The sequence below is a fragment of the Numenius arquata genome, chromosome 6 (genome assembly GCF_964106895.1).
Source record: "Numenius arquata chromosome 6, bNumArq3.hap1.1, whole genome shotgun sequence".
Taxonomy (NCBI): Eukaryota; Metazoa; Chordata; class Aves; order Charadriiformes; family Scolopacidae; genus Numenius; species Numenius arquata.
Genome location: NC_133581.1, coordinates 40,753,649 through 40,776,390, shown reverse-complemented (window position 1 = coordinate 40,776,390; position 22,742 = coordinate 40,753,649). Strand labels below are relative to the sequence as shown.

General features: G+C 47.6%; 1 protein-coding gene across 1 annotated transcript in view; it reads right to left on the bottom strand.

Annotated features, from left to right (window-relative positions):
* LRP4 (LDL receptor related protein 4) overlaps positions 1–22,742 on the bottom strand; it is a 69,955-nt gene that overhangs the window by 11,616 nt on the left and 35,597 nt on the right. The window contains exons 4-28 of the mRNA XM_074148831.1: positions 21,056–21,172; positions 18,535–18,648; positions 17,971–18,087; positions 15,359–15,487; positions 14,933–15,052; positions 14,671–14,796; positions 11,274–11,399; positions 10,700–10,834; positions 10,411–10,536; positions 9,007–9,237; positions 8,548–8,704; positions 7,968–8,185; positions 7,463–7,639; positions 6,769–6,891; positions 5,858–6,066; positions 5,152–5,233; positions 4,408–4,513; positions 3,238–3,439; positions 2,720–2,909; positions 2,335–2,466; positions 1,548–1,688; positions 1,220–1,306; positions 835–1,006; positions 589–751; positions 117–342 (exon numbers count right to left, since the gene is read on the bottom strand). Coding sequence (XP_074004932.1) covers positions 117–342; positions 589–751; positions 835–1,006; positions 1,220–1,306; positions 1,548–1,688; positions 2,335–2,466; positions 2,720–2,909; positions 3,238–3,439; positions 4,408–4,513; positions 5,152–5,233; positions 5,858–6,066; positions 6,769–6,891; positions 7,463–7,639; positions 7,968–8,185; positions 8,548–8,704; positions 9,007–9,237; positions 10,411–10,536; positions 10,700–10,834; positions 11,274–11,399; positions 14,671–14,796; positions 14,933–15,052; positions 15,359–15,487; positions 17,971–18,087; positions 18,535–18,648; positions 21,056–21,172 — 3,726 coding nt within the window. The remainder of the gene's footprint in view (positions 1–116; positions 343–588; positions 752–834; positions 1,007–1,219; positions 1,307–1,547; positions 1,689–2,334; positions 2,467–2,719; positions 2,910–3,237; positions 3,440–4,407; positions 4,514–5,151; positions 5,234–5,857; positions 6,067–6,768; positions 6,892–7,462; positions 7,640–7,967; positions 8,186–8,547; positions 8,705–9,006; positions 9,238–10,410; positions 10,537–10,699; positions 10,835–11,273; positions 11,400–14,670; positions 14,797–14,932; positions 15,053–15,358; positions 15,488–17,970; positions 18,088–18,534; positions 18,649–21,055; positions 21,173–22,742) is intronic.

The window sequence follows — 22,742 nt, the reverse complement described above, 5'->3', positions numbered from 1 at the left end:
AGAAGTTACTCTATCACTCATGCTTTACACCAAAGGACTCTTTTAAGTAACATCTCCGAAGGGCTCCCCTCGTCACCACAGACCCCTGCTGATCTGGGAGCAGCCAAGCAACTCACCCAGGGGCCGTGCCCTATCAACAGCTTGAATGTCCATCAGGCCAGGCAGGTTTGCCCTCACCAAGATGACGTTGGCACCAGTGTCCTTATCAGCCCTGTGAATGCTGCGAGTTTGCCAGTCAGTCCAGTAAATGTAAGAGTCCAGCAAAGTGAGGCCATACGGATGTTGCACTGGAGACAGCAGGGTGCGGCGGTTAGCACCATTGAGATCTGCAGCCTCGATACGCTGAAGAAAGAAGTAAACATCAGCCCCACACTGAAAACACTGATCCTCCTGCTAGCAATTACTGTACCAAGTGGGAAACAGAGCCTAAGCAAGTGATGTTACTCAAGTCCACCCTCCCCATAGTCCATACTCTCAGAAAAGCTTATGTTCCCCTTGATCTTTTGATAGCTTGCTCAAGAGCTTCAAAACAAGCCTCCAGGCTACCAAAGACCCAATGACAAACAATTCTGAAGAACAGAATCGGACCTCAGTGTGTGCATCAGCCCAGAGCAGCTGGGACCCAGCCTTATCCACTGCCAGTCCGTTAGGCCAGCCCAGGTTATTGCTGATCAACACCACACGTCCAGAGCCATCCATCCCAGAGCGTTCCAGCTTGGCATTCTCACCCCAGTCCGTCCAGTACATGTACCTAGGGAAAAGCCAGCAAAGTATTATGGAAACAGGTCAGAAGTCCTGTTTCTAACCCCTAGATAGCCTCTTGACAACACTAACCCCATCTCATGGTATAAAGCTATTGCCCGAGGGCTGTCCAGGTTCTGCCAGACCAAGACTTTCCTCATGGAGCCATCAAGGTTGCCCACTTCAATCCGGTTTGTTCCTGTATCTGTCCAATATATCTTCCTGCCAATAGCATCCACAGCAAGTCCATCTGTAGTCAACAGACCTGAGAAAACAGAAAGGTGAACCGGTCACTGCTCATCCTCCCAGCTTAGTCAGGAACTTCTGGTATTCCCCTTGTGCATGTCATCAGGCAGATTATGTAGGCTTTGCTTGCCCTTCTGCCAAAAATCTCTAGATTATTCTACCAGGGTATCAGAGAATCTCTCTTTTCATGCTGCATGGAGGCGAGAGGCTCCCAGGTCAAAATATTTCTTACCTGTAGTGATGATGTCTTCAAATTGTGAGCCATCTAGGGCAGCCCGGCTGATTTTCCGCAGAGTACTGTCTGACCAGTAAACCTTTCCTGGGTGGAAGAAGAAAGAGAAGCTTAAAGAAAGCCCACAACAAAACCAACCCAAACCAAATCCCAACAACCAAAGAGCAAAATCTTAAAAACCAGACTCAGGTCTCTGACTCGGAAAAAAAACCTACCCAAATTCACAACCTACAGTAAGATCTGTACCTGGTTCTTTACTTAGACATTTAGATATAAAGTCATTTGTTGCCTTTCAAACAGATAGTCAGACACAGTAGGAAGTTCAGACCTTCACGAGGATCCACTCCAATTGCAATGGTGTTCTTCATGGTGACGTTGACCGAGATGACAACATCTGCAAAGTAGGGAATATCCAGAGACACCATGCGGATGTCAGTCCTTCTGGCAAAGATCAGAAAGCTGGTCATTCCTGCAGAGAGTTGAAAATGGACAGATATCAGCAAGGAACAAGTTCAGTCAACTGTAGGTATCATTTATTGAACATTCTCGAGATGACATCTGCTTCAGTGGAGAAGGGGAAGTCTCAGGCAGATCTCAGCTTATGGGGAATCCGAGTACAAAAGCTTTATTGAGCATTATTGAATGCTTCTTTATATCCAAGTTGAAAAGGAGTGCACTCATAGAAGAATTACTTCTGCTAATATGTGTGAGAAACAGGAATTAGGAGTCAGTTTTCTCCTGCTAAGGAGAAAAAGTGAATGTACCATGACCAGAAGCTGAGTGCCTTCCATGTGTACAGACCTATTAAAGAATACAGCACCTTGTAGTCACAAAAGAATCCACCCCAAGATTAGGGCAAAAGTATGGGGAAAAATGTGACATCTGGTTTAGTTGCCCAACATAGTTTTAAGACAAACTTCTTCTGCATCAGTCCAGTTATCAGTAAGTTTCTTCATAGTGATTCCCACTCAAATTGAAAGTACAGGCATCAAATGGGTTTTTTCAAAGGGTAAAGCAGATAAACAGATAAAAGCACACTTTATTCGCTAACAAGGCAAGAGCAAAATGTAGCCGTGATAGAAAACTGCAATCAGGTTCCTACAGAGGGGACTTACCAGGGGAGCAGGTCTTGCCATCAGATTGCAGGTTGATCCCAGTAGGGCAGGTACAGCTGTAACCTTTTGGAAGAGGTGCCAAAAGGCACAGGTGGCTGCAGCCTCCATTGCCAACTTCACATGCTGTACGCACTACAGGAAAGAGGATGAGAAATCCATAAGCCAGTAGCACAGGCATAAAAAAAGGGGTGCAACAGCTATAGAAATGTATTCTAGAATGCCCTTAAGTACCAAGCCAAGAATTATTCTCATGCTCTCATATTCCACCCAGTGATTTAAGGCATCGAGGGCTGACGGAAAGGTCAGCTCCTTGCAGGAGAGCTGTGCCACGTACCAGAGCCTGAGCAAGCTCTCAGCTCAGCGTGGCTTGGGGCGAGCTCTGTACCTGGTGGCCTGTGCCGGTGGAAAACATGAATATCCATAAGATTCTCCAGATTGTCCTGCAGCGTTTCCCGAGCCTGCCCAGTCCTTCTATCTGCGCTCTGGATGCTTTTGGCCTGCCAGTCTGTCCAGTAGATTCTCTCGCCATAAAGAGTAAGTCCAAAGGGGTGAGGCAGATTGCTCCCAATCAGCACCTGGTCAGATTACCCCCAGCCCCCCCAAAAAACATTACTAAGAAGTCACTAAGGGGAAGAGGCTTCCCTTGCCCCCTCTCAGCATCATAACGTACAGTAACAGCAAAAGGAGAGTGATGGGGTAACATCAGCCCTCAAATGGAGGTTCCCTCACACACGGTTTACAACTAAAAGGGAGCTTTCTCTCCCAGTGAAAGCAGCTCAGCATGTCTTGATTTTGAGATTTCACTTTCAACTGGAAAGAGAGGCAGGGGCCATCAGCACTCTGTGCTCTAGGACTTATATACCTCAGGCTCCCAGACTCCCTCCTCAAAGATGGCTTCCTTACCTTCCTGTTGTTCCCGTCCAGACTGGCATACTCGATGGTCTTCATGCCTGCGTCTGCCCAGTACAAGCGCTGCGACTCGTAGTCAATGGCCAAGCCGTTAGGCCATGTCAGGTTGGAAGAAATGATCACCAAGCGGTTTGAGGCATCCATACCAGCACGCTCAATTTTTGGGCTGGCTCCCCAGTCAGTCCAGTACATGAACCTGAACACAAGCCCAGACAGAAGTGAACGCTTGCACTCCTTCACTGCCTCTAGGGCAGGCAACGTTACAGAGAAGCAAGAGAGCCTGGTGCCTTCAGGCCCTAGCAAGAAGCAGCATTAGACTAATATTGTACACATGTCCAGCTTTAGGTTCTTGTAGTGTACCTAAGATCATACTCAAGGGCATATACCTTCTACTGCCCATGTGTTAGCCTAATTACAGCACGGAGGAAAAAGTTCAAGATAATAATTCAAGGTCTAAAAATCGAGCAATTATTTACCAGTCTCCACCATTGGCCCTTTATACACTTGCTGCATTGGTCTTCCAGTAATCCACTCAAGGAAAGAACTGCACACTTTTCCAGACAGTCAGCACTTCTAAAGCAACGGCTGGCAAGTTTCTTCCTACCCACCCTATCCCTAGTTCCACAAGGTCTTATGATTCAGAAGCAAAATCAGTCATTGAAACCATTTGTCTCTGTTACTCTACTCAGTTTCTGTGGCACAGTAGATCCCTCAATACTCTGACACGGTGCTTTGAAGCCAAGAAGCCACTAATGTTACAACTTGCTTGAGATCAGCAGTAATTTACCTGAGGAAGCCCTTCTGACTGAACTCTGGTTGATAAGTAAAGAGCTTGAATACAAATTCAATATAGATGTGAAATAAAGAAAAAGAAAAGATCTAGATGGCCTCATTCTCAGCATTTTTTGTACCACATCTTTAGTTATTCCATCCCCAGGATAAACAAATGAAAACACCAGTCAGCTCCTGCAAGCTCTAGAGCACAACAGGCAATTATCCCTGCTTATCTTCTTCCACTAGCATCCAAAATCAGGTCTCTAATTTCAGTCTTTGGCAGGATGTAGAACAATGGTACCAGAAAGGCAATGGTACAAACCCAGAGAACTTGCAAATCTTTAGACATGCAAGAATTGCCATTTCATCCCAGAAGAAAGAATCTCTTACCCTCCAACAGGGTCCACCACAATATCTCTAGGTCTGTCTAGGTTCTCCCAGATTAGAACAGTTCTCATGGTCCCATCTGTGTTGGAGACCTCTATCCGATCTGTTCCTACAAAAGTCAAGAGAGAGAACAAGAGAGAGATCAAAGACCTCTGGAATCACCAGAGCTAAGGCAAAAAAAAATAATACAGACAACAATGCGTTATTGCCCTCCATCCCTCTCTGTCCATAGCTGGAAAATAGGTAAGAAACATGGCTCAAACTGTCACCTTCCATTAGATCCCTCAAGTCACCTCTGTGGCTGTCACTGGTGCCGAGTCCTGTAAATCAGCTCTTTCCTAAGCCCCCAAGGTATCTACGTAGGCATGAGAGAACAGCTAGAAAAGAATCACCTTCCTTGCATCTCTCTGAACTGTGACTCTCCAGCAGGGAACGCCCTCCAGATACTACGCTGTTGGAAGATATGTAAACACACAGAATCACAAGTTCTGCAGCAAGTCAACAGTGGTGCTTGACTTCTACTATAAACCTTTCTACTGAATTAGTACTGGGGATACTGCAAAGAGAATTAAACTAAGGATTCCACCTCAACTCCTGCTTGGTTAGAAGCATACGAGATGAAAATCCATTTTTTGCTAGACAGAAAGACAAATTTGGAATGAGACGGATAGAACTACCCAGCTGTTTTTCAGTTTTCATCACTAATAAGGAAGACAGAAGTCTAGGTAAAGCAGAGGATCCCACTACCTGCATCAGTCCAGTATAGCTTGTTGGTGACCCAGTCAATTGCCAGTCCAGCTGGACTTTCCAAGCTGGTGTCCACTACAACCTAAATAAAAACAAAAAGAAAAAAATCCTTAGTGAGCTTAGACCTTCGGGAGAAAGCACTTATCCAAGGCACCACCTATTCTACACAATGGTAACTTCAAAAGGCAAAAGCCCAAGTAGAGTCATGCCATGTGAGAAAGAGCATTAAGGACTTAGAAGTTCAAATAAGCTTTACATTTGGAGAAACATCTATTTTTCAGATCTGATCAAGCTGCAATTCCAAACTTTGAACTCTGTTCCCCTCATTTATGGCAACATTAGCCTAAGGGCACGTGCAAAAAGCATTTCCCAAGGAGCGTGGCTCTTGGTCCAAATGTAGCCCACAACAGAGTATTTAAAAGTTCTTCCTTTCAGATTTTAGGGCTACAGCAAAGGAATTGACCACAGCTTACAAATCAACATGCTTCATGTCTCAATTCAACGCTTTCCATGCAAGCAGGAATGTATACCAAACTTATGTATGAAGTGTGATCTCAAGGCTCTTCTGAGAACTAGGCAAACTAATGAACAACAAATCCAGCATGAACTGCAGCTCCTTAGAAGGCCAGCATTTCTCAGAGGCTTCCAATCTCGTGCTCAAGGAGTCTCCTGGCTAGGTGACCTCCACACATAGCTAACACTGTACCTCTTGACTTGATCCATCCCATTTTGCTCGGCTGATTGAGTCGGTGCTAACATCTGTCCAGTAGACGTAGTCATCCTTTGAGTCCCAGTCTAGAGCCACAGCGCTGCGAACATCAGCAAGGGGGATGACATCATCTGACAGGTCATCTGTGTCAAAGCTGATCCGACGGATGTCCATCCTTCGGGCAAAAAGCAGGAACTTGTCAAGACCTGATCAAAGGTCGAAAGGTCTTCTTTTAATTTCTCTAAGTTCAACAACACAGTGATAGACACAGACAATTCCCTGCTATAGCCAACCTTAACTACTTACACCATCTCTCACTGGCAGGTCACAGCTCAGGATTTTATTGGCAGGAAAGTATCACTGCAGGGGGGTGGGCAGTGGGGGGACAGAGTAGTAGGGAACTGTCTCCTGAGAGCAACCTATGCTGAGGGAACAAAGTCAACCATATTCTTTAAAGAACGGCATAGGCCTCACTCCAAATCAAATAGCTATGCCATCTCTTGTGAATCTAGGAGACAGTTGGTCCAATTCTTCCACATGGTTGCAAACCAAAAGAAACTGTGGCAATCAAGAGGCCTTAATTTTTTTGTTTATCACTGAGCCAGCTCCTATGGGAGCTTTAGGGAAACAATCAGCTGTGACAGGTAACGTGGCACCAGTAGCAGCCCTGAAATAAGGGCCCGAGGACGGAGTTTCTCTATATCCTCACCCATCAAGCCTTGCAAGGGCAAAGGGAATGCATTAAAAAGATGAAGCATCCTCCGGCAGGGCACTTAATACCACTAACTCAGTTCTATCTAGCTGCATCTCCTTGGAAGCAACTGCTGCTGCAACCGCTGCTCCCGTTGCCAACCCTCCGCCACCCACCAAACATCTGAGCGTGCAGGCTGTGGTCCCACCTCACTTACTCTGGGCGCAGGCATGGCTGCTGGTCTTGCGGAAGCCCGTGGGGCAGGCGCAGGTGTAATCCTTGCTGCTCGGCAGGCAGAGGTGAGTACAGCCCCCGTTGTTGGCCCCACAACGGTTTCTCCCTGCTCAAGTAGCCAAAGACAAAAACAACCAGGCATAAAGCAAAGAGTAAAGAAAAGAGGAAGAACACCAGGTGAGGTGTTAAAACCCACATGGGAAAGTTAACTTGTCCACTCAGAAGTTAATTGAGAATAAGAAAAGGTATAAACTGAAGCACTAACTCCATTTGTAGGGCTCAATTTTAAAATAAAGTATTTAACTCAATCCACTTCTAGAGCAGATTACAGCAACTGAAGAGGAATAAGGGAGGTGTCGCTCATTACTAGTGCCCGCTTATGACTTTTTTCCCCCCTCCCAAAACAGCTCTTGCATAAACAAGCCACAAGTATTTCTTTCTGAAGAGCCTCCGCTCCCGGGTGTCAGCAGAGGGAGCTGTGGTAACACCAGGTTAACGGGGCTGAGGGACCTCAACAGAACTGCCAGATGGAGCAAGTTCTATGCAGCTCTGGAGACGGAGGTGGTAGATGTGTCAATATGGTGGGTTCAGGCCTGCCATCTCCCTGCTTTACAGGGTGGTGGGTGGCAGCAGCTTTTCTAGCGGCTCAAATGAGTCTCTACCCTCTCTGCAGTTACCTGCTGGCTGGCGCTGAGGATGCAGCGTGTGGATGTCCATAGGGAAGTGGAGTTTGTTGCGGATGATCTCCTGGTTCTTGCCTGTGAACTTGTTGGCGCTGTTGATGCTCTTGGTGTGCCAGTCTGTCCAGTACAAACTGTCCTCAAACACAGTGATAGCAAATGGGTGCGGGAGGCCTGTAACAGACATCCAATAGAGGGATATAATTAGGTCCAACAGGACTCAAGCTAGCAGGGAGACAAGGGAAAGCTCTTTCCACTGCCCCTTAGGCCTTGCCACAGCCAATCTACTCAAATCCACCTTCAACTAATATAATAGACAATTCCTCTCTCCTGTCCACCAAAGACAAAGCAAATCCCATCCCTCCACAGTGGCAGAATTCATCCTGCAGTGTAAGAACAGGAGCCAAGCACAGAAGCAGAAGCCAGTGGCTCTGAAACCTCTGTGTTATTACTCTGTCTTCTTTACTGCAGAGAGCACTCCCTGTACGTACCCGGTACTCACCTTGGCTAATAACAGCCTTCCTATTCCGCCCATCAAGGTCGGCTCTCTCAATGACATGATGTTTGGCATCCACCCAGTACATTCGATGTCCTGCGTAGTCAATGGTCAGTCCATTGGGCCAGAAGAGGTGTGTGTCCGCAATGATGCGCCGATTAGAGCCATCCATGTTGGAATACTCAATGCGGGGAGTGTTGCCCCAGTCGGTCCAGTAGATAGTGCTGGAAGAGGCAGGGAGAGACAGGCTAGAAAACTCATGTCCCACGCACTGCACCCAGCATCACTCCCGATGAGGGCAAAATAGTATCAGTCCTGTGACCTTGAGCATGAGACTGGGTCAGAGCCATGGGAGAAGCGACAGCCAACAAGGTAACACCCAGCACTTTTAGGCTGGTGAAACCTGAAGGATCCAGAATAGGATTAAGGCTCTGAAGGTCCCCAGCATTGCCAGGTTCCCCAAACTGGCAGTGCCAAATGAAGGCTTGAGCCCAGAAGCAGCCTTTGTGACCAAGGATGGGTTTTTCAATGTTTGCCTGGAAGCACGTGCATGGAGGGCTCACTGGAGTCCTAAGTTTTCACTCACCCCTCCATAGGATGTAGGGCAATTGCTCGGGGCTTCTCCAGATTCTGCCACAAAAGCACTTTCCTGTGAGTGCCATCCAAGTTTGCTACTTCAATTCGAGATGTCCCAGAGTCTGTCCAGTATAATTTGTCGTGGATCCAGTCAATAGCAAGTCCACCTATCTCCGAGGGAGAATTAAGCACACAGTGAAACCAGGAGCAGGATCTGCTCACAGAAATAGTTCCCTTTCCCACTCAGCCTCAGAAGAGGCCCAACTCAGTCCTCCTGTCTCTTCCCCCATCAGGCAAGATTAACTCCAGAGGGACACTGATCTCTGCACCCATTCCATCCAACCCACCCCCTTGCTCAGGGAGATGCACTCTATTTCGAATGCTGAGTACCCACTTTTCTCCACACACCCACCCCTATTCTCACACCGTGGCCAGTCCCCAGGCTTTTGCCTTTTTTGTAGTGACGCACCTGGGCTCTCCAGCCCTGTGGAAACCACCTCCTCCACATTGCTACCGTTCAGATTGGCCCTCATGATGCGATCGAGAGTGACATCAGACCAAAACACCAGCTCCTTGCTGTGGTGGAAGTCAAGGGCAATGGCATTTTCCAGGTTGTTGAGGAGCAGCGTATACTCTGAGCGATGAGGCAACACTTGTCGGATATCAATTCGATTGGCAAAGAGCAGCACTGGCTCTGGCCCTGAGAATATATGGGAAGACAGCATTAGAGTACTTTGACCGGGTCCCACCTTCCGTTCTTTCTGCACCGAGTCCCAGAACATAGTTTTGCAGTAACAAATAAACTCCCAAGTGCAAAACACTTCAGAGAGCCGTTTTCGCATCCCCAATACATGGCCCTAACTTGAAGACGAGCAGTTTTAAACCTTTTGGAAAACATTCTTTCAGGAAGAAGTGATCATTCCCGGTTCCACCCCAGCCCGCCTCATCTCAGCCTCTGAAACCATACCACTAGAGAGATGGACTAAAGTTTCCTTTTCCTATATCCATCTCCTAGCCATACAAACACACATGCTCTACCACATCTTCTACCACAGACAAGACAGTTAAAATCTGCCTCAGGGAGATACAAACTCAGCTGGCACTTGCACTGCAAAGGGGAAAAAAAAATAAAAATAAAAAGATGGGGAAAAAGACACACAAAAAAAAAAAAGAAAATCAGTATCAGTATCAATATTCACTGAATTTCACTGAATTTTTAGAGTTGGAAGGGACCATAAAGATCATCTAGTCCAACTCCCCTGCTGAAGCAGGATTGCCCAGAGCACGTGGCAATTCTTTATGGATTTCCCTAGGGGAACTCCTAATGAAATCTTAATTCTTTAAATGCAATTTCTAATTCCTCAGCTCTTACATTAGAGGAGCTGAGGAATAAAGTTAAACAAGTGTATAGCAAGTGTATAGATGCCCTTAAAAAACAGCAGATGTCCACAGAGCAGCCACTCACAGCATTCAGGACAGGTGACCAGCATCAAGGGTCAAACCACAAGGAGGTGCGATACAACCTCACTGACTGGAAAGGCTTAGACACTTCCTGAACAGAGATAGGGGCAGGAGTTTTTGTCCCAGGGTCTGGGGTGACCAGGAATGACAAGGGACTAGGAAAAGGCGGCAAGGGCTGTCCTGCTGGCAGGAAAAAGAAATAGTGAAGTATCTCTCCATGGTCAAAATCACACAAAATTTTCACAAGCATTCACCAACAACTTGGGCATTTCTATACCAATCCAGGTACTTCCTTTCCTCACATGTTGGCTCGGTGAACAGCATAATGTTGCCAATGAAGGATTAGAGACAAAATTGTACGAGAACTGGACCAACACACACACACCCACCAGAATAAGGTTGAACTCTTTACCTAGAGCTTTGCAGCTACGCTTGTCAGGTCGCAGCTCATAGCCTTGCTCACACCAGCACTGGAAGCCTCCTTCACTGTTGGTACAGCCTTGGCTGCAGTAGCCTTCCTCAGCACATTCATTCACATCTGCATGGTGTAAAGGGAGAGGGTTACCATTGGATCATCCACAAGTCAGGCAACCTCACCAATAGCTTGCTTCTGCTTTCATGCTCTGTTTGCACCCTATCATAGCCATCAACTTCAAGCACATCAAAGCAGCAGGGAGGAGGCTATTGCTCCAAAAACCCACCTTGGCATGATCGACCATCTTCCAGGAGCCTGTAACCTGTGTGGCAGGTGCACTGCACCATCCCTCGTACCATCTGGCACTTCTGAGCACAGCCACCATTGTTGACATTGCAGTTCTCCTCCCCAGTTCGTGGACCTGCGAAAGGAACATGTGAAGATAACTGAGCTGAAACCACAAGGCAGCTGCTTGCGTCCTCAGCTGTCACCCTTCAGAACAGGCTGAGCAAGCTGGGGAGGACACAGGCTGTGCTGGAAGCTGCCGCTTTGCAATCAGAACTCTCCACTGCAGGCCACAACCAAAGGGGACAATGAACCTCAGAATAATATGCTTTTAGGATCCACTGTCTCTGCAGACAAACTTTGATACCCGAGATCATAATCTTCTCCTCATTATTCCTTGTCTGCAGCATGTAATTGGCAAGACCACCAAGGTGGTTTTCCTCCGTCTTTGACTCTCTTCCATTATCACAACCCAGGCTTTCTTTCTTACACACATCCTTCAGCAACACCACAGAGACTCCCACACATCACACAGTGCCTCCATTTACGTTTAAGACTGAACTTGGAGAACTTACGGCAGTTTTGATGCGGGCTCTCATCGCTGCCATCTCCACAATCATTTGCTCCATTGCACAGCTTCCTCTGGCCAATACAACGCCCGTTCCCACAAAGGAACTGGTCTGGGGCACACTGAGGGGTTCCTGCAATAGAAGGGGAAAGTAAGCACACCGCAGCTTACTGATGGAACAACAGTCACGGTGAAGAAAAGGATATAGAACATTTTCCATGACTTGTTACAAACTTTACATATGAGCACAAATCCATGGCTTCCTCTTTCCTTGAATTCAGCTCATCTTGCACTCCTTACTGCTTCACATATCTTTATGCTGATTTGAAGGTCTGTGAACTCTTCTCCTGACTGAGTCCAATGTTGCTTTATTGGGAAGTTCAGCCTTTTAATTTCTCTCAGAATGCCTGGGGGGCCCTGGCTTAGTTCCCTTTGATTCCAGATTCCACAACCCTACTCAGTATGAGCAAGAGAGGACTCAGTTCCTCACTTCAATCATCTAATATGTCACCCCAGCACGGCTATGGATCTTAAACCTGCCTAGGAACGAGCACCTTGTCCAGCCCTAACCGCACTGTGATGGACTTGGAATGAGATTTACATCCATCCTTGAAATCTGAGCTCAGGCAACAGGATTTCACACATGAGCTACACGCTTCAACTTCTGCTGTTGGCAGAGAGACTCTACAGAATTCTTGTAAGTAAAGTAATGCTGTTCCTAGGGACTTCGCCAATCTGATTGTTTCTTCAGCAATAACTGCACTGTCCTGTTGCATCTCACTTCTTGTACCTCTTACGCTGACTTGGTTAGCGGTTTCCAAATCAACACCCTCTGATAATCCTAGGAAGACAACAGGACAATACAGTTATCAGCAAAGAAATGATTAGACTGGCAGATTGCCTGCGTAAGCAGCATGGAGAAGGGTAGTTGTGAGAGTAACAACAAGTACAAATATTGAACTAAGAGACAGGCCAACTGGGAACATAAAAACAAATCACATGCAGATTCACTTTTCAGAGCACAGGAATGCTTCATATGAAGGATTCTGAAACATGACTGCATTTGTCATACCGAACATAAAGATCCTTACATCATCTGATCTCCTAGTATTCTAGGAATTCCCTTTATGGCCAATAAAAATAGAATTCTGCTCTAAATCCAAGAGGTGACACAGGGTTTTAACTCTTGCTACCGACATTGAGACAGCACAGCATTCTGCTTAGATGAGCCAGTTCACATTCTGCTTGGAACTCCTGAGTTAATTTTTACCTGCTGACCATCACCATAGACCTAACGAAGAACTGCACAAGTAACCTTACAGCAACGATAGCTGTACTGAACCACCTCGGGTTTGGTTTGGGGAGGAGAGGTTGAATTTCAGCGTCCCTGGAAGTTTGACCTGGCTTCTGGGTGGCAACTGTTCTTTCAATACCTCTAAATACCATCATTACCGGGATGAGGCAACAGGGTTATCGGCTTGTCCGTATGTAAAATTGCTTTTTCCAGCATCACCACAATCTCCTGCACATCAATGCCCATGACAGCTGACCGATCTAGAGCAGCTGCTCTCAAATGGCTACAAAGTGTGCCCCTCCAGGTCCTCTGAGCTCAGCTGTCCTTGTAGAACACCCACTCTCCCCTCCTCAACAGGCCCAAACAAGGGGTACAGTTTCACAAATCCTTTTTATTCTATGTAATCCTTCCATAGGAATTAAATTGACACACCTAATTGCCTTCTATGACAAAGTAACCTTCTCGGCTGATGTGGGGCGAGTGGTGGACATTGTCTACCTGGATTGCTCCAAGGCTTTCAACATGGTGCCCCACAGCCTCCTCCTAGAGAAAGGGATGTGTTAAGGTCTAGACAAGTGGTCTGTGCGGTGGGTGGGGAACTGGCTGAGAGGTTGCATCCAGAGGGTGGTGGTCAATGGCTCCTTTTCAAACTGGCAACCTGTCACGACTGGGGTTCCCTAGGCATTGATCCTGGTCCCAGTGCTGTTTAGTATCCTCATAAGTGATCTGGATGATGGGATCAAGTGTACCCTGATGAAGTTTGCTGATCGTATCAAACTGAGTGGGGAAAGGGGCACTTCGGAAGGGAGAGCCACCCTGCAGGAAGACCTGGAGAGGCTGGAAGAGTGGGCTAACAAGAACCTTTTGAAGTTCAACAAGGACAAGTGTAAGGTCTTGCACCTGGAAAATCATAATCCAGGAGTGCAGCACAGACTGGGATCTACCTGGCTGGGGAGCAGCTCTATGGAAAGGGACCCGGGGGTCCTGGTAGACATCAAGCTCAATATGAGTGAACAGTGGGCTGATGGGGCAAAGAAACCCAACAGGATGCTGGGTTGCATCAAGAAGGGCATCACCAGCAGAGATATAGAAGTCATTATTCCACTCTATTCAGCTCTTGTCAGGCCACACCTGGAATACTGTGTTCAGTTTTGGTCCCCACTATACAAAATAGATGTGCACAGGCTGGAGAAGGTCCAGAGAAGGGCCACCAAAGGACCGGGAAGCTGCCGTAAGAGGAAAAGCTGAGAGAACTGGGTTTGTTCAGCCTTGAGAAAACAAGGCTATGGGGAGACCTTATCACCATGTTCCTGTATTTAAAGGGTGGCTACAAAGAAGACGGAGACTCCCCTTTTTACAAGGAGTCACATGGCAAAGACAAGGAGCAATGGGTACAAGTTACTCCTGGGGAGATTCTGATTGGACACAAGAGGAAAAATTTTCACAATGAGAACAATCAGCCATTGGAAAAATCTCCCCAGGGAAGTGGTGGATTCCCCAACAGTGGACACTTTTAAGATTCAGGAGGACAGGGTGCTGGGTCATCTTGGTGAGACTGTGCTTTTGCCAAGAAAGGTTGGACCAGATGATCCTTGAGGTCCCTTCCAACCTGGTATTCTATGATCCTATGATTTTTGTCACACCTAAACCCGCTGTTTAAAATACACTGATCCAGAAATGTCAGTATGCACAGCTGGGCTCCACTCACTGGGATGAGTTCATGGACTAGTACACACTATTCCTCAACAGGGCCTACAGATACTCTGAAGGATTTAAGGAAAATAGAGGATTCTATATATTCCTATATATTTGCACACTATTAATGTTTTCAAATCTGAATGGAATCATCTCGGAGCTTTTTGGTAATTCATAGTGTAGGGACAGGATAAGAAGATACAGGGATCTGATATCTGATCAGGAAACACCATCACTGAAGTTAGTTTAAGCGCACAGACCCGCACCTGTTTGCAAGCAGATAAGATAGCCTATAGATCCCGTTCTTTGGGAGGAGTCTAGGCTGAAATCAGTGGAGCAAGCCAAAAGAGACTTCACTACCTATTACCTCCAGGATGGAAATATTAGCTATAAGCAGAAAGGCAGCAGGCCAAACCTGTGTTCTCACAGTTCTCCTCATCACTATTGTCAGAGCAGTCATCTTCCCCATCACAACGCCAGGACAGACGGACGCAGCGTCCTGATTTACAGCGGAACTGGTCAGCTGTGCACATAGATGTAGCTGAGGGACCACAAAAAGAACGTTAGATGAGCAAGAAGGATAAGGATGAGAAGACATCCCATTCCAAAGCTAACAGTCCCAAACACTCTTTCGCATCCGCAGAAACCGAACGCTTCCACCAGTTCCCAGCACTCACTGCAGTTCCTCTCATCTGACTGGTCATCACAGTCGAAGTCTCCATCACACCTCCAACCAGCGTTAATGCACAAGCCGCTGTTGCACATGAACTCCCCAGAGCGACAAGGCTGGTGAGATGCTGCAGAGATGGCAAAGAATATAAAGAGCAAACTCAGACCAATGTAACATCCCCAAAGCCCCTCACCCTTACACTTCACTACTGTGGAGCTGAATGGACTCCTTCTGGAAACCGCTTTAGTTTCTGTACGCAGAAGTGTGCTGACTGCACAGTGACTCCCATCACTTTCCCGAGTTAAAAAAAAAATAAAACAACAAAAGAGCCAGTTTATGTGAGAAAAATTAGATTGCTGTCTACACTGCAACCCAACTCTGTGAAATGCAAGTCAAACGCTCAGACCATTTTAATCACCCTGTACTAACTTACAGCAGTCAGATTCATCAGACCAGTCCCCGCAGTCATCATCGCCATCACAGTGGTAGATGTCCAAGATGCAGCGTCCATACGCACACTGGAACTCCTCCAAGCTGCAGGTGGCAGCTGGAACATCTGACGCTAACAAGGGAATCAAAGGAAAAAAAAAAATGCCTGAGGTGACAGAGCACAATCCAGTTTAGACACAACCTTCTCAGTCTAATAATGGATTAGCAAGTATTCAATGGAAAGGTGTTGGAAATTACTAAACACTGTTACATGGCTCTCCGTGATCTGTATTACTGAGAGGAACTTGAATGCTGTTTGCACTTCACTGAGAGGCAGGTTAAGGCTATATATATAGACACCCAAGCACACAATTCCTTACAAATAATAATTAAAAAAATAAATTACTTGGGGCGTTAGTCTATAAACACTAACTTTTCAAGAGTCCTTAAGTTCTAGGGAAGGAAACAGCTATGACGAAGGAAGAGTTGATGGGAAAGTAATAAAAAGGATCCAGGAGTGTCACCTCCACATTTATGCTTGAGACACTACATTTTAGTGCCCTCCAGAAAGTGTTAAAATTGTTTATTAAGCCTGAAAAAGGTAGGTACAAAAACAGATGGAAAAATGAAGATACCTTTTGGAGTAGCTCTACATTAAGGATTGAGGCATGTCAGAATGCAAGGTTAAAAGTATGGAATGATTCCTTTAAAATTATCACAAAAATAAGCACTTGAAGACCAAAGCAAGCAAGCAAGCAAGCAGCAAGGTGCTCGCGTCTGCACCTGACCTTTGAGGATTTCCTCCCTCCCTTTCCTCTCAAGCCCTCGCCAAAACAAACTGTGCCTTATCACCAAGGAGCACGGTGAGACAGATGACCCTCGGCAAAGCCCAACAAGCTTATAGTCAAGGATTTGTCCACTCTTCTCCGTTCAACAGTACACCATGTGAGAAGGGAGGAAAAATATCTTGAGTCCCACACAACAGAATCTGACACCTCTTCTCATACTGTCCAGAGAATGAACTGCGTGTTTCAGGCGTACGAGTCTTCCAACTGAGGAGCTCTGAAAATAAATCCATTAAACAAAAGGGAAAAGACAGACAGTCTGGGAAGTTGCCTCTCCAACCTGAAGTAGCGGGCACGGCCTGCAGGCATGCAGTAAGAACTTTAATTCAGTGACTATCCAGTGGCTGGATACCAAACCGTGTGTTAATGTGTCCCTCACCAAAGGAGCCTGAAGAAGTATTTAGGTCTCCTCAAGGAGAAAATTAAGTCAGTGACTTAAATTCTTGTGTAGTGTGATTCAGTTATAACACATGCCTCCAAAAGAAACAAAAAAAAAAAACAAAAAACAAAACAACAAAAAAAACCCCCACAATTGTAGTCCCCTCTTGTCCTAGATAAATGACAAGCAGGTTTGGAGATAAGGAAAAGATGACAACCAGATGGAGGAAGACAAGAGAAAGGGAGGTAGCCAAACTGAGCTTCTCAGCGAGTTACTTAAAACGCCTTATCGAGACAAGTGCCAGCCTGGACTGGGGAAGCATTCCAGCTCAAAGAATCAGGGGCACCAGTTCTGGGTGCCCCTCCACTCCCATAGGAGGCAAGGTTGAAACATCTCCCCTCCCTTCCCCAGGGCCTATTCATGGCCTGCTGGGGAAGCGACAGGCAAGGGAGCGAGAAAGGGAGAGGGGGAAAGGAGAGGGAGAGAGGCTGGCTTCCTCTTAGAGCCCTTTCCTCCCTTAGAAATGTTTGCAGCCCCTGGCTCCCTGCCAACTCTCATTATCTGGAGAGATAAAAGACAACTCCCCCATGCATCCACTCCCCCTGCCCTTCAGGAGCTGGCGGCCCTGATCCCCCTCCCAGAGCCTTTTGAAGTTTCCTGCTATCTAGAACAAATTTTGCAAAATGCCTTTGAGAGCAGGGTGGGGGAAGGGACCACTGCAAACTTTCACAGACACAGGAGAGAGGCGGTGGGGGTTAGGAAGGGACATAACAGACTCCTGTCCCACTTGCCACAAGCCTGTGAAGGTGGAGAAGAAAACAACTGTTGCGGGCTCTCACGGCCCCCGTTGCCCATCATTCAAATCAGCTTCCAGCTAACTTGTCCCACCAGCCCTTTTGGGATGATGTCCTGCATAAAGCATCCAAGTGGTTGGTCGGGCAGGCAGCCCCTGCAGCGTGCCAGCTGGGGACTTGCAGCCTCTGAGGATGCTTTCAGTGGGCAGAGCGCCTCAGAAATTTCAGGCAGGAATCAGATGAGAGGAAAAAGAAGGGACCAGTTTTCTCCCCTTCCTCCCTGCCCTCCAACTCCTACGGGTTTATACAGAGCTATATTCAGTAAAGTATTAAGCCTCCTGCTCTGACTCAAAGTCACGCAGCCGTGGGAAGGACCAGAGAAGCAGCCAGGCACCAACGAAGTGTGCCTGTGAGGTAACGCAAGAGATATACCATCCTCTTGTGCCCTCTGGGGTAGGCAACAGAAGGCAGCAGAGCTGACAATACAGGCAGGACTAACTTGTTTTTGATCTCTGCTGGAGAAAACATGCCAAACCCCAAGACACGAGCAGGTCCAAAGGACTGTTTCCTGTGGTTAAAAAGCAAGGAAAGCACTTACGGCAATTCTCTTCATCTGAGCCATCCTTGCAGTCTGTGTCACCATCACAGAACCAGTGCTCAGCTATGCAGCTACCGTCACTGCAACGGAACTCCTTCTCTGAGCATTTTCTCATATCTGCAGAGACAGCAACGCAAACAAAGCCTTGGCTTTTCTCCGAGTACCCAGGAAACAGCCACATTGTGCTCCTGAAGTTCCTAGGGCACCCACAAACAAGATTTCTCATTGAACTGTACATGTGCATGTCATGCAGTGCCTGAGCAAAGCCATCATTGTTCATTTAACTGGCACAGAATGGCTGGATTCAACTGGAATCCACAGGACTTCACAATGGCATGTCAAGGACTAAGAGGTCTCAAGTGATTTCTGCCTGGCAGGTAAGCCACACAGCCGGAGATCCCAAGCAGCCAGCCCTGGGAACGGAATATCCCACAGACCCAGCCCAGCCCAGCAAGCTGCAGGCCTTCACCACGCTCAGGAGATCCTAGAACAGCACAGATGGGAGCCTCTGCAATTCCTTTTAAAGCACTGGCAGGGCAGTATTTGTAGGGCCACCTTACTCACCACACTGCTCATCGCTGTTGTCACCACAGTCGTTGTCACCATCACAGTGCCACAGGCTGCGGATGCAGTATCCATTCTGACATGAGAACTCATCTTCCTCACACTCCCGTGGAGCTGCAAATGGACACAATGGAGATAAGGTGAAGGCAAGGCACGAAGCTTTACCTTGCAGAACACTGTATGTTACAAATCGAACAACATCATCTTCCAAGGACACCACAATGTTGGGACAGCTGATTTCCCTTCCCCTAACAACACCAGGAAGGCCACTGTGAGATTTTTGGGGTGTCTCTTTTCCACTCTCTCCACATAGGTCAATAGCACAGCAGACTCTAAAACCTGAGAATGTGGGTTGGAGGAAGTACCTGGAACAGAGAGATGGAGCCAACCACCCTGTGCTGCTATTCTAGCACAGCCCCAAGCCAGGCTCAAGAGATCCCTGCACAGAAAAAAAAGACAATCCAGGCCTCTCTTGAAAGGAATTAAAAGGCCCTATCATTATCTAACAAATAATTGCTGGTAGAGTTCTATCTCCACCTTCGTTTCACAACAGTGCCAAAGCTACTACCTTCAAAGGAAAGGAAATGTTCATTGAAAAGGGAGAGAGAAAATTTAAACTTCCCCTCCCGAACACCTCAGTATTTGCAGCCTCATTCCACCCTCTTTGCCAGTCTTCTAAGGAAGCTTGTCTGCAGACCAGTGAGGAAAGGAAAGGGACTGCAAAATTAGCACCTGAGGACCTCAATCCAACAGAAACCCTCCTATGATTATGTGCTGGTCTGAACCTAGGAGTCTCTTATTCACAGAACCTTGCCTTCCTCCTTTCATTAGTCTCCAAATCTTTTGATCACACCCTTCTCTATTGTTGTCTTAGATACGAGGGCATTCCAACTTCTTCTGAAAAAGAGGAGACCAAACAGACCCAGACCTACATATCCCTTTTCCTTCATGAACATTTTTGAATCGAGTCTGGAAAACTGAGCTTAGTTCTGCGATCCAGAGCATCACGCAGGATGTCAAAGCCCTGAACCTTGCTTCCCAGCCCTTTGCCCGAAAGGGCAGGCAAAGATCAGGAACATACTGATCAAAAAGTGAATTCATTCCCATGCAAGTATTGGGCGCGGGATACTTTACAGACAAGAGTTTTATTTTTCCGTTTCTTGAGATGTGGTTCCTTCATCAGAGCCACTCCAGAGCACCACGCTTTCAGCTTCTGTAGAATTCAAGGGCTGTTTATTAAGCAGCTGCAACCCTCTGAAGAGAGCAGACCAGCTCTGCTCCTCGCTGCAGCCTGATGCCAGCCCCAGCCACCAGCACGGTTTCGGAGAAGCTGAAGCTCCAGCGCTATGTAACACGTTGGTTCTCCAGTACGTGCTGCCAAATGAGGAAGAGGAGGCTGAGGGGAGACCTCATCACTCTCTACAACTACTTGAAAGGACACTGTAGAGAGGTTGGTGCTGGTCTCTTCGCACAGGTAATTAATGATAGAACGAGAGGGAATGGCTTCAAGCTCCACCAGGGTAGGTTTAGACTGAACATTAGGAAAGAATTTTTCACAGAAAGAGTGGTCGGGCATTGGAATAGGCTGCCCAGGGAGGTGGTTGAGTCACCATCCCTGGATGTGTTTAAGAGACATTTAGATGTGGTGTTGGGGGATATGATATAGGGAAGAGCTTTGTAGTGTAGGGTAGATGGTTGGACTCGATGATCCCAAGGGTCTCTCCAACCTGGATGATTCTATGATTCTAAATACGGACCTGATTAATTCTGGTGGAGAAGGAAAGCTGTACCCCTGACCACCTTTTGTTAATGGAAGCCAACCGCAAGTAAGCCCTGTCTTCAACACAAAGGGGAAAGGTGGGGGCTGAACTCAGACTCAGGCAAAATTCCCTCCGTTTTAATAACCCGTAGAAGCACAAGGGCAGCGCTCAGGGCCCGCAGCCTGCCGTGGCAGCTCTTTTGAAGATGGCACCTCACGTGGCAGCAGACAGTCAGCTTTCAGAGTAATTGCTCTCTGTGTGGGCAGCGTCCCTAACAGCACCTCCCTCTCCTCAGGGAGCTCTGCTTGAAGGGAGAGGATGCTGGGGACAGCCCGGCACAGCAGAAAAGTCAGACAGTGGAACCTGAGGCCACAGGAAGTCAGCCAGACAGGCAGTTCAGGAGGATTTGGCAGGGGTTAGGTGTTTCCACGAACAGGGGAGGACATGAAGAGCTCAGCTCAGGGAAGTGCTTCATGGGACATTAACTAGCAAGGCTGCAGGGCATAAACGGTTCTCCAGCTGGATGGAGAAGCGTCCCCTCCCCCAGGACACGCAGCTAAGCGGCAAGCCAGGTGCCAAGGCAGCAGGGCTTACGGACATCAGGTACACACCTCTGTCAGAGGCTGGATATAGCTTATTACAAGCCAAAGGTCTGATCCAGTGGATAAACTCTTATGTTCCTGTAATAAAAAGGGTCAACTTTCCCCAGCCATGGCAGGCAGGCACTGTACCCACCCTCTCCCCTCAGAGAGGCGACTTACGGCAGTCCTGTTCATCAGAGTCATCCTCACAGTCATTGTCTCCATCGCAGACCCAGGACCGGCGGATACACTTCCCGTTGTCGCAGTGGAAGTCCAAGGGGGAGCAAGTGGGCAGCACTGCAACAGCAAAGAAACACCTCATGGAGCTGCAGCCAGCTTCCTTCCTGAAAGCCAAGTTCTTTCCCTCCTGAGGGAGGAGGGCTACACCTCTTAGAAGCTAAAGACATTAAATTTAAAGTCATGAGGAAGAGCTGTCGCTCAGATGGGGGGCCAGGGCAGGTCTGTAGCTTGGCAGTCTCTCCTCCCCAGAGAAGCACTGACCTTTCCACAATAGAGTAGCTGCCACAATTCCCCCCCAGAATTCCGTTTTTCTCTTTCATCCCTGAGCCTGCTGTCCTCCCACAACTGCACTTGTTTTATAAGAAGCAAAATTACATTATCAACATCTTTCCTGTGTGCTTCCCAGTGCAGTCCATCCTGTTTCTACTACACAGTAACTCCTTTAGAGTGAGAACTATCAGAAGCAATGTTTTTGGAAACAAGATTTTGCAAGGTACATGCTCCAGTGTGCGTTCCTGCACGGGGACTCGTGCCAGGATTTTCATCTAACGAACCTGCAAGGAGAAGCTTAGAAGCAGGAATCCATCGCTGGGGATATCCCACTGTGCCTCTGGTACGGGCAACAGAGTACAAATCCTGCTAGAGGTGTCCAGAAGGGACGGAGGAAGGGGGTACACGTGGGATGATGCTTGCCTACACAGGAGTCTGCTGGCAATGGAGTGGAACCATAAACCCACAATGTTCAAAGAGGCCTGGAGCCACAAAGCTGGAATTCAACGGGGAGCATCAGCCCTGTCCTTCCCCCCCACAGATGAGAGGAACTCTCAGCCCCGGGAGATTCATGCTTTTAAGTGCTGCCAGCTGTGGTAGGGAAGGGGCTGCATGAGACTGTTCCTGACAGGTGTGTTCTCCAAAGAACAAGGTTAGCTCAGCCATGCGAAGGGGCGAGGGCTGGAGAGGCGAGTTGCCTGAAACCCTTTCATCCCAGCCCAGCTTGCTGACAGCATCTCCCATCTGTCACCAGGCAGGCCAGCCCTCTCCTGCTACACTGCTACCTCTTCCCCTGCCAACGCTACCCCGGAGCTGGGAGCGTGAGGGGGGGGTAAAAGAAGAAGGTGAAGACAGCAGCCACACACACAAGGAGGAGGATTTAATAAGGAGAACAAATAGTCACATTTTCAGCTTTTCCAGCTTCCTCAACCCTTCATTTCCCATTGGCCCAGGAGTGCTGCCAATGTCCTGTGAAAGCAGCGCAGATTACGCTACACAGACTCATTCACACCTCTCTATACCGACTCCTCCAACATTTCACACCAAGGGCCTGTCCTAAAAGCTTCCCACCCTAAGAATACGCTAGTACAGCTAAATTCACATTTGCCCTAACATCTCTTTTCCTAACCACAAATTCAGATCATCTTCTCAGCCATTCCTGCGCTATGGCAGGCATGGGCATCTCTGTTTCTGAGAGGACATCCCTGCAGATGACACCGCTTTCAACGCTGAGCCCTGCACTAGGTGACAAAATACAGAATCTGGCACTGGCCCTTGGGAAAAAGGTTTCTTCCTATCATGTCCAGGATGCCCCATACAAATATATGTCCAGGTCACATCCAGCCACTTCTAGACC